This window comes from Cottoperca gobio, chromosome 21 (assembly GCF_900634415.1).
Source record: "Cottoperca gobio chromosome 21, fCotGob3.1, whole genome shotgun sequence".
NCBI lineage: Eukaryota > Metazoa > Chordata > Actinopteri > Perciformes > Bovichtidae > Cottoperca > Cottoperca gobio.
Genome location: NC_041375.1, coordinates 9772697 through 9784252, shown reverse-complemented (window position 1 = coordinate 9784252; position 11556 = coordinate 9772697). Strand labels below are relative to the sequence as shown.

Here is an 11556-nt window from a genome sequence, read left to right as displayed (position 1 = left end):
CATCCATTCTATTTATAAAGCGATGAGATATACTTTTCTATTTTTGTGATAAAACACTTGAACATTTGAGAGAAGTCAATCAAAACATTCAGAAAAGCAAAACCTGCTGCTGATATTGAAATCATTTAAGCATTAAACTGAACAGTACTAAATATTATCTGTGATTTTAAACATTAAACACATCTATAAAAACATTTTGATCGCAAATCCCAGCATGCACGTTCTCAGGCGTCTCACCACAAAATGAACTCGATGTATCTGAATTAGTATTTTATACAATAAAGGAGGATGGTTGTGGCAGTGGGGTGTGATCCTGGCGCCGCCTGCTGGGGAGAGTCGGGAGTGGCTCAGCTGGGGATCAGACAGCTGAACAGGTAATCAGTGGCACAATATAACCTGCTTCTGATCTCTTACAGTAGACTGAGTCCGAGAGGGCCGATGAGAGCGTCTCACGGCCAAACTACCCTGAGGACACCCGAGCTCTCCCAGTACTTAACTTGTAAAAACCAAGACAGCAATCTGGAAAGTTATGTATTGGGGGATTTAAGGTTGATCAGATTAGTGAGAGTCAAGAGCAAGTCTCCCTCACCACGCTTGTAATGCAGCAGAGCAGCAGTCATCCATCACTGGTGCAGTTTATGAGAGAACTGAGAGCAGTCTTCTTCTTTTCTTCTCTCATGTCATCATTTTCCAACTCTGCACTGTTCTGCAGCAGTGATGCAACTGTGGTAAAAAGGAATATGAGCTTTGCTGCACTCTCTTCTGTATACCAGATGCCAAATACCACTCAAGCATTGCAGCTTTATTTGTAACGGTCTTGTTATAGTTGAATAACGTTTTAGTGGAACATTTCTATGACATGGACCATGTCTTGGATGCCATGAAGCTGCTTTAAGTCAGCAATATTCAATATTTGAAATGGGCTTAAGGTTCGAGCTTGTAGAATTTAAGAAGTTAACCTACGAGATTGATCTCCTCTGCATTGAAGTCTTCCGACAGGAAGGCCGTCCGTGTGAGAACTTCATTTCGTTTGTTCTCTGGGATCTGGTCAAACTTGGTGCCAATCAGCAGCAAAGGCACCGAGTTCTCAGCAAACTGCTCTCTATCATAGTCACTGCAGGAAACAAATAATAGGACTTAACTCCACAGTATCCAACATTTTCAGTCACAGTTTAATATATTTTACTTTGACAAGTGTCTACATGTTCCACCCGTGAAAACAAACAGTACCATGACAAATGTCCACTTACCCGTTTGAGACAATTACTCCTGTAGGAGAAGAATCCTTGTTTAAAGCTTCTAGTGACCAGCGGTAGAGATTCTGAGACGATTTCTTATTTGTTAAATCGTGTACCAACATAATTCCTGAAAAAACAGAAAATGACACAAGTAAGTAATAGCCTAATGATTTCAGATTTCTTTAAATAATCACGTAAAATAATCTTTACCATTAACTGAATTATAGAAGACAGCTCTGGTGCTTTTGATACTGCTGGCACAGCCAACAGATCCTCCAACATCCCAGAGTTCAATGTAGTAGGTTTTTTCCTCCGGGGTTCCCTCCTTATAGTCTTGGACCTGTAGTTGAATAGTTATTCAATTATTTTAGACCTCTAAGCATCTGTAACATGCGAGTGCTCTACTCAATTGTATCTAACATGAATGTATTGAATCATCAATGGAGGAAAGTAACAAGTACATTTAGTCAAATCCTGTACTTTATATTTAAATTAAAGCATTAATGTGCATATCGCTTTAATTGCTTTAGTTATTGCTGATAAAGGTGGAGCTAATTTGACTTTATTTATAGAATGCTGTGTCAGTAAATCTTAACCTATAATAATACATCATCATTTGTTTTGTTGTTTGTTTATATTATATACAGTATTTCCCTCTGAATTGTAGTGTATAAAGTAGCAAAAAATGGAAATACTTAAGTAAAGTGGAAATATAGTATATATATATATAATATATATATATATATATATATATATATATATATATATATATATATATATATATATATTATATATATATACACTATATTTCCACTTTACTTAAGTATTTCCATTTCAACTATGATCATTAAATGATATATTACACTAATATTAAGCATATGTTTTCCAATAAGTGAAGGAAGTTCCTGCATCATTTCCTGGACCATGTACAATTCCAATATTTCAGCCTTTACAAATGTTGTCATTTAAAATGTTGTTGTATGAAGTATATGTTATAGTTTATCTGAGGCTAATTCAAAAGCCCAGCAGAAATGTTGCAGTCCTTATCTCAATAACATTTTGGAAATCGACCTGCTTACCCGTACATCCACAGAGCAACCAACAGTCCATGATGGGTTTCCTAACACCTGATTCTGACAAAGCAGATGGACCAAGGAAGACTTGCCCACCCCTGCAGAACATAAGAAATGGAGGGTGGATGAGCGACAATTTTGATGGGATCAGTATAAACTCATGCAATGACGCCTAGGCACGAGGATACACATTTGTGGCAAAAAGTGCGACAAGTTATGATCTAAAGTTACCGGGGATATCATAATGTGTGGCTTTCAGTCATAGATGTTATGCTATAAGGTTACTACTGCTGAATTGCAAGACAATGCATCCGTGGTTCAATGTTATATGATAAGAAGCCTCTACTGTAAAAACAGTGTAACATACACTTCGTTTCCATCAAAGCATATACCTTGAATAACATTAGTAAATATCTTTGACGAGCTGTAGGGTGTCACTTTTTAATTCGGCTAACATGTTTCTATACAATTTCAACTTTAGGTGTTGATTCCTCTTATACTAAGCAGTCCTCTTACAAATTCACCACTTAAGGTCGGCAGTGGCCAGTGTGTATACATCATAAATTAAGCGTCAATTGCCGGTCCACATTTATTCCGAATAACGTTAAACAGGACAATTACGTTGCGTCAGGTATGCAGGTCTACAGAGCCACCACAACATACTTTTGGAAAGAGCTTAATGTTTCTCATTGAAAATGACAAGTGTTGCAAACCGGATGACATTTACCCAGAACAAACATGTATTTACAAATAAGCAGACATGTTCATAAAAGAGTCTGAATTGCGAAAATGGTACTTAACTTACCGGAATCTCCTAAAACTAATACTTTTACCCTGTCAAGTGAAGCCATTTTTTGGTGACAGCGGCACCCCGGAAGAAAATAATAGAAACCCCGCCTGAAAAAGTGTTTGTTTGATCTGATTGGTTCCAAAAAGAAATACTTTAGGAGGCATGAAGCAGAGCCATTCGTCAGAATGCCTGTCAATAAACTTTCCTTTGCTTCTATTGGTTATTGAGTTTAACATGAAAACCTTTGTTGCGGTTTTGGTTTTATTTCCGGGGTTGTCTTTTTGAAAAAAAGCTATGAAGCATGCTAACCTAGCAATTTAAAGATTCAGAAGTACAAATGTCTCTGAGCTTTTGCTGTGTTTGTTAGAGAAAAAGTCAGCGTACTCTGAAATGACCTAAGGCTGGCTTATTGGTGGAACATAACGAGTATCGGGTAAGGTTGGCGTTAACTGGCTAACGGTTTTCTGCAAAGTAACTTCATGTTGACCGCAACATTAAGTTTAGTTAACAAGACACCGTGAAATAATGCCGATTACAATATTACTAGCTGACTAAGTTACAGTATCCTCACCTGTAACATTAGTTAACGTTAAAACCAACTGGCTCCATTAGTCACTGTCATTTGTCCTTGTTCGAGCTAGCTAACGTTAAGCTAAGTTAGGGTTCCCACTATCCAACAGCCAGTTAAGTTTACGTTGTTGTCAGGTCTGGCATTATTAACCACCGCTTTATATATGTTAGCTCGAAACAATAGGGAGCTGATCATGTCCACTACTTTTGCAGAGGTATTGCGTTTAAGTAAAGGATCGAGTAAGTCCAAAATATATGATTTTCTCGCCCTTCACATTTCCATCAGTGTATTCGTGTTGCTCAATCTTTAATTACCCTCTAAACCTAATCGCCCTCCAAAGATAAGGTTACCTACGTACTGATATATGTTTAACAGAAGTCTGGCATTCTGCTTGTTCTCCTAAAGTTCCTACCTGCTGTCTCAGATCTTCACTCAAGACCTCTCATCTCTCCACAGCAGAAGATGATAGAACCAGAGGTACTGACCGAGGTCCCTGCAGCATTGAAGCGGCTAGCCAAGCAGGTTGTAAGGGGTTTCTATGGAGTGGAACATGCTTTGGCACTGGATGTGCTCATTCGCAACCCATGTGTACGTGAGGAGGACATGCTGGAGTTGCTCAAGTTTGATCGTAAACAGTTGCGTTCAGTACTCAACACTCTGAAGGCAGACAAGTTTGTCAAGTGTCGCATGAGAGTGGAAACCGCCCCAGATGGCAAGACAACAAGGCACAACTACTACTTCATCAACTACAGGTGTTTGTTTGTTTTTTGCGTTGCAACAGTTCAGATAAAAGACACAGTAACAAACAATAACTCCGTTATTAACGGTTATAAGTTTTGATGCAGCTGTGAGTTTGGAGGACTAAGAGATGGGGGAGCATTCTGTAAGAAATCAATCACTTTCTGATCTCTCCCCTTTTAATTTGAATGTATTTTCCCCTACATATTAACCTATATGAGAGAGTGTTAGAACATAGTTTGATTAACCAAAATGATAAACCCTTCAGTAGACCGGGGCCCTCAAAGTGGACCTCTATCTGGCCACCACTCCACCTAAAGACTGATAGATTCTTCAGAAATAAAAATAACAGTACCGTTCTCTAATTATCGGAAAGTTTACGCCCAATTTACGGAATCCATTGTGGGTGACACCAGGCATCCACCCTACATTAATTGGCATTGTCAATGTCTCATATCAGTAATGTTTGGGTAAGCCAAACGCACAACATGTGTTAAAAACTAAGCAACCCTTTGCCCTTCTGCCAAGATTTGTATCAACACTATGTCCTAAAACACAAGACATTACATACAAGTGAAGTACCTCACACCCATCTTTATTTAGAGTAGGCACGACAACATGTTGCATAATATAAAGCTTTACCAACCTGAATTCTTATTTAGGGTACTGGTCAACGTGGTCAAGTATAAATTGGATCACATGCGACGGCGCATCGAGACAGATGAGCGAGACTCCACTAACCGTGCCTCCTTCCGGTGCCCCTGCTGCTTCTCCACCTTCACCGACCTAGAGGCCAACCAGCTGTTTGACCCCATGGCAGGTAAACATTGAGCAAATAACAAATGATCTACAGTTGTGCTGCACTCCGGTGGTGTTGCTATTCAATATACTTATGTATTTAGTATTGAATAATTACAAGTACCTTTTTTATAATGGCGTCACATATTTGCATATGCAGAAAGCAAATAACTACGCCATTTTTTTTTTCTTCCAAGATGCTCTTTGGAACAAGATCTTTGACCATAAAGGTTTAAGTCATTAGTTCATTAGAACACTGTTCAATTTCAGTGCTGCCAGACAAGGTGGCTGACATAACGGGGACAGCTCTCTTACAAAGTAGACACAGGTAAATGATCGCACTACCATTGTGCAGTTGTCTGTGCTAGGAACAAAAATGTATCGAAAATGAGTCAAGAACATTTAAATATTGTGTCAAGACCTGTCAAGTGTTTCAACACTGACATCACTTGCACAAGATGAGGTATATGACACCTGAATTGAGTACAAATCCAAAGAGAAAGTGCTCAAGACCATCTGAAGCCCTTTGTTGTGGCTTCTTTCTATCAGCCAATATAAAACCTAGTGTGGAAACTGTAACGCCTCGTTACATTTGTGTCAAGAACCAGTTGTCTCTTCTTATTTCAGCAAGAAGAGGAAAACATTTAAAAACATTTTGAAAAAGGAATAAGAGACAAAAACAATTCAGTCAAGTTATGAGAATTGATTGTTAATGACATGTAATCTCGTCCAAATATCTGCTAGTGTCTCTATTTAGCCCAAATTTAACAGGAATTGAATGCAAACTGAATTTAACATTTTCTTTAAAACATATTTGAAAAGTCTTGCTATCACAACAAAAGGCATAAAGTAAAATCTAATTCTGATTCTCTGGATGCCTTAATATGGGCTGGCAGCTGTCCAAATGGGCATCACATCACTCACTTATCACTAGGAGCTATGCATTAAGTTGTTGGTGCTTGTGACTTACAGAAGCAAACAGTCCTTAATCATCTCAGGCAGAGTGTGGGTGAGGATATGTAGACTTCAAAGGGAAGCTAAATAACAATGGCATTAGCGTAGACTCGCGCACTTTAAATCATTAGTAGATTGCATTACGGCATGACCTACTCAGTTATGTCACCAGCGCTTTTTCAATTGAATCGGGTAGGCCAAGTGCAATCTGCAAGGCTTCTCTTTAATTATTTACAACTTTAGCACTTAGATACATGTGGTATTCATAGAAATGGGTTAAAGTTTTGTGTTAAAGGCCTGAGAAAAATAAGTTTCAAAGTGTGGGCTACACTCTGTACTAAAACCATTTAGAAAGATGTGAGGGAAGTAATCCAGTTTCCTCTTAATCCAAATAAAACTTTTCCTGATTACGTAATACTGGTATTAAACTGTGGCGTATCATTTAACTTATGTTTTAATACATTTTTAAAGATCTGCTTTATTTTGTTTGCTGCAAATGCATGAAAATGTGCACTTAAATGATTAAGTATTGATAATGCTACAAAAGAATATTGTGCTTGTGATGAGGATTGTGTTGAGCCCTTCCTCTAAACTGTGTCCATTCATAAACTGCATTCATTCCGTCAGTCAACCGTGCTTATAGTGTCCGCCAATCCGAAGGGTGATTATCGGTCAGCCAGCACTGTTGTTAGGAAACAAAGAGCGCTTGTGCTACACAAGCGTTTAAAACACACCACCACTTAAAAGTTTCAAGCTTGTTTAACCTTTGACCAAACCCAGAATCCCTGACTGGTGTGGTTGGTGGAGCCGGTGACAGAGATGTCACAGCGTCCTTTACACCACCTGTACATAACTGCTGCTAATGAAGAGTTTAACCACTAGAGGTCAGCAAAGAACAGCTTTTTAGGGGATGTTAAATTAATTAATGTTTAAATCTAACTCTTTTTCATTGGGCAAATAATTGTAGAGAGTTGCTTTGACTGGATGGTAATCTGAAAACTAGGGGTTTTGGTTTGCTATTATCTTGTTGAATATTTATCTTATATTGAATCCCTTTCTCCCAAATCTGTATGTAGTGTGTTTTGCAGTTGGGCTCTATATGCATTTCTTTTATTATGTTGAGGTTTCGACCCTCAGGTCTTCCTCGAGATCAACAAGGATGGGCCCGCCACATATTCTTTAACTGTTTTAATATTTTATTTTCTTCTTACCAGTTTGCTGGGCCACTGAGCTGCAGTTACAGCAGAAAGTGAAGTAATTGTAATACTGTTGAAATACTGTGAAACTAATTATTCTTAAACTTCAAGCCAGCGTCGACTGAATAAATCACTGCTTTCACTGAAAAAAACGTGTAATCAACTTTGTATAATAACTGAAACGGATAAATCATTGCCTACAAATGCTTGTATAAAATAGAACCATTTAATGGGCTTCCTAGATTCTCAGACAACAGGCTGAAGGCTTCTGATTATTTCAGAATAAAAAAAGTCTCTTGTTTCAACATATCTCAACTGGTATTACATGTTGCTGTGGAGGCAGTAACTCTGCACCAGTGACAGGGGCTGACAAAGAGAATACCTGGAGCTCACACAGTGGTAGTCTGATGGACTGGTTGTTTCTTCAGGGCCAGCAACACTCAGTCTGACCTCACATGGATTGGAAATGACATTATCTGTCTTCCAGCTCATTCTGAAGCACAAAGGAGAGCCGAAACCCTTCAGCTCTGAATTTTCACACCTTGTTGTGTGAATGTAGGCAGCTCTCTTTGTAGGACACGCATGTTTGTTTTATTTTAAAGCAGACATGGGGTCCATATAATGCTGGAACCGTTCCCATTATTGAAACAGATGGCCAAACATGCCCATCTTACTAGGTAGGGAGCAGGTCCCAGAGCCCTCACAAATGCCATGCAATGCAAATATTATCCAGTCTGCGGTTTCATTAACAACAAGGCATTGTTGTTTTTGTATAGTTACATACATAAAACCCCAAATCACAGAAAAGTACGCTATTTTCTGCAAGTAGCTTTTGTGAAGTTAGCTTATCGCCTGGCTTTAAACAGTTCTTTCTTAACCCACAGGTACATTTCACTGCACCTTCTGCCAGACGGAGGTAGAAGAGGACGCGTCTGTGTGTCCTGACGGCAGAACACTAGTGGCACGCTTCAACGAGCAGATCGAACCCATCTATGCGCTGCTACGTGAGACCGAAGATGTTAACTTGTCCCAGGACCTGCTGGAGCCTGAGCCTGCTGAGATTCCTGCCCTCAAACAGAGGTCAGCTTCTGACAAACCTCACAGACTACTTACTACTTATAAATACTTATTTTCCTCAGTCAGCATCACGCCAGTCCTCAAGAGACACATCCTTGATCACTGACAACAAATAGGGTTTCACCTCTGGTGATGACCTCAGTGATATTGGCTCAACTTAAAAACAGTTTGTGCCACAATGGAACTCTATTCTATTAAGCCATAGTGGTAACATTTCTAGCTTGCCTATATTATACACTCTCAGTTGTTCGTGTTTACACACATTAAGGATATTTACTGAATCTTTCTTCCAGCCGTGAACGTGCTGCAGCAGCCGCGGGAATGACCGGCCCGCACCGTGAAGCCTGGTCTAACAAAGGCTCATCCTATGCCGACATGTACACCCAGAATGTGGTTATCAGCATGGAGGAGCAGGAAGAACAGCTGAAACAGGCCAATGAAGGCAAGGCCCCCAAGGAGAGGCCCGTCTGGTTGACCCAGAGCACGGTGCAGGGAGCTTACAGCGAGCCTGACCTCATCAAGAACCGTAAGTGAGGTTTTCTTGCAAAGCACCCACATGTATAGCTTTCACAATATTCTGATAGGCAAACGTTTTTGTTTGCAGAATAATGACATCAGCATCAGAAGTTATTGGAGGACAATCAATTGTTTTGTGTTGGAGTATGAAGAATTGTTTAATTTTGCTACACCTGCCTCTATCTTGGCTACCATAGTGAAAAGAACCTTCCAGATTTCATTTAGACTCTAATAGAATAATGTATGTAGCTACTTCAAAAATAATGTCCTTCACACATTAAATAACTACTTAAAGAAACTAATAATGCCACATTGGTGCAGTCGAGTTCTTTCTATTTTAAGGCAAATTTGCCATAATCGCAAGATCTCCCACTCCATGAGTCGGAAGACGTTAATTGGACATTGAAGTTGCTCCCACTCTCACGCTGTTTTGCCTGTCCATAGTAAGGCTTGCTGGAAAACAGTTGGGTTTTCTAGTAGTAGGACACACAGCCAATCCAGACCCACACCTCTTCTATGACCTTACATTCCAATCGTTGTTCTATTTGTAGTCAAAACAGGCTGCTCCAGGTCAACACAGGTGATCTCTGTCGCTCAGAGTGGTCCGTCGTCATCTTATTCTGACATTGTTTCTCCAAACCCAAGGGCGTGCAGCAATCAGGCCTGGCCAGACTCCCATTGAACCCTAATTGCTTAATTGAAATAATCACAGGCTTGATTAGTGCCTGGCTGAGCAAGGAGTTCTCATTAATAAATTCATTCCTGTGGAAATTGCATGAATTATGCCTTACAAACGTCCTGTCTCTGAGGTGCGTCTCTGTGCATCTGTCTAATGATCGTGTTGGAAACAGACATGACATCCGAAGGTGACGTGGTTTAAATACAGTTTTGGTTCAGATGCAGTGATGCTTGATCGGGCTGTGAGAAAGGAGCCTACACGACGTCTTGTTCCTGGCACAATCCAAAAAATACTTAGCAATGATTTTTAATATTCTAAAGTTCCAGAAAAGGTTACAAGAAAGAATGATTTCAGATGTGAATATATATTTATAATTTAAATTTGTCATCGTTTTGTTTCCACAGGTGGAGACGTTATACCCGGAGCCCAGGATGGAGCAGCTGCTCATGGAATTGGTGTGGCCGATGAAAATGAGGAAGTGATGCGTGCCCTGCTTATCCATGAGAAGAGGGGTGCTGCAGGAGTAGGAGCAGGTGGAGGTGGAGGCGGAGCAAGCGCTGCCACCAAGGGGCTCACCTCGGCCAAAGCTAATGCCAGCGACTCCGACAGCGACACCAGCGAATCGGATGACAACTCTCCCGCAGTTCCCCCACCTGCCACCGCTGCTCAGCATCGGGCCGCCGTGGAGGAGGAAGAAGACGATGATGAGTTTGAGGATGTGGGGGATGAGCCAATGGTGATGGTTGGAGGACGGCAGTTCTCCTACAGGGAGGTCAGCCAGAAGCCAGAGCTAGTGGAGAAGATGTCAGCACAGGAGAAGGAGGCCTACATTGAAATGGGACAAAACCTCTTCCAGGACATGTACTTCTGAACACACAAACACATTGATGCATACATACATACATACATACACACACATCATCAACAATTTAATGGATTGGCTTTGAGTTCCCAAAAGTATACTCTCACGCTGTCAATGTTGACATCTGAGGAAATGTTTGTGGACACAACTTCTCAAGATGAAAACAAGATGCTGCTCAAGAAATATTTAGTCAGCTTCATGCTCTCACATTATAAGAACTAGGACAGTGTCAGACACCTTTTAGTATACTGTCCTAAGTATTTTTTTATTCTCAGTCACCATACCATAAGGGAGTTGGCCAGCTGCAGTTTGTGCACCGAGTGCCAATTTGTGTTTTTGTCTGCTTTATTTTCATTTCAGTTTAACAAGCCGTCACACCACTCATGTTTTAGCCGTGTTTTCCAGTCACACGTCTGTCATGCATATGACGGGTCAGATACGTTTAAAATGTATTCAATACAGCCGTCTACACACAAGCGTATGTTATTGCTTCAAGTCTATTTTCTTCCGACTCGTGTATAACTACATTGATTGTGTATTTGGCTGTGAGCAGTTTCTAAAGACGTCCGAGTGCATAGCTTGTGCTGTGGTTGAACGTAAGCCGTGTGACAATGAAGGACTGAAGCTGCTGTTTCTGCTGATGTGCTGCTTTCATTTGAGTTTTTCTGGAACAAGAAAAACAAGAGGATCTGGATGAACTGTTGTGGTTTAAAGTAAAACATTTGTTATTCTGAAGAATCTGTAATAAAAAGATACTGCATTACAGCAACATGCATGGACATATACTACGTAGAGAGATGAATGAAAGCTTTGTGCATCAGCAGCAGATGCATTTAAAAGCAATTCATAATATAACAGTAAGAGGGCACTGTGACTTTGGTCTTCTCAGATAGTGGACAAGACAAACTCTAGTGAGGGTGAATTAAACTAATACTAAATCATACCCCAAAGCTCTTTACAGGTGGTCCTCCATGTTCTACTCAATGCTTTTATTATCAGCTGTTGGCTATAAAGTTGCTACCATTTTAAATGTGTGTTAATATTAAATGATCTAAAGGCCCTGT

At 40.1% G+C, this 11556-nt stretch overlaps 2 protein-coding genes across 3 annotated transcripts in view; one reads left to right on the top strand and one right to left on the bottom strand.

Annotated features, from left to right (window-relative positions):
- rabl3 (RAB, member of RAS oncogene family-like 3) overlaps positions 1 to 3234 on the bottom strand; it is a 6186-nt gene extending 2952 nt beyond the window's left edge. The window contains exons 1-5 of the mRNA XM_029458383.1: positions 3117 to 3234; positions 2318 to 2409; positions 1449 to 1578; positions 1251 to 1365; positions 964 to 1114 (exon numbers count right to left, since the gene is read on the bottom strand). Coding sequence (XP_029314243.1) covers positions 964 to 1114; positions 1251 to 1365; positions 1449 to 1578; positions 2318 to 2409; positions 3117 to 3162 — 534 coding nt within the window. The 5' untranslated portion in view covers positions 3163 to 3234. The remainder of the gene's footprint in view (positions 1 to 963; positions 1115 to 1250; positions 1366 to 1448; positions 1579 to 2317; positions 2410 to 3116) is intronic.
- Positions 3235 to 3344: 110 nt separating this feature from the next.
- gtf2e1 (general transcription factor IIE, polypeptide 1, alpha) lies at positions 3345 to 11257 on the top strand. 2 transcript variants are annotated; one of them, XM_029458381.1, is made up of 6 exons: positions 3345 to 3534; positions 4132 to 4424; positions 5073 to 5230; positions 8243 to 8438; positions 8729 to 8961; positions 10035 to 11257. In XM_029458381.1, the coding sequence occupies exons 2-6, from the start codon at positions 4135 to 4137 to the stop codon at positions 10499 to 10501; spliced, it is 1344 nt and encodes a 447-aa protein (XP_029314241.1). In that variant the 5' UTR covers positions 3345 to 3534; positions 4132 to 4134; the 3' UTR covers positions 10502 to 11257. The 2 variants fall into 2 exon arrangements, with proteins under 2 accessions (XP_029314241.1, XP_029314240.1); XM_029458380.1 differs by having other exon boundaries at positions 4129 to 4424.
- Positions 11258 to 11556: the final 299 nt, after the last annotated feature.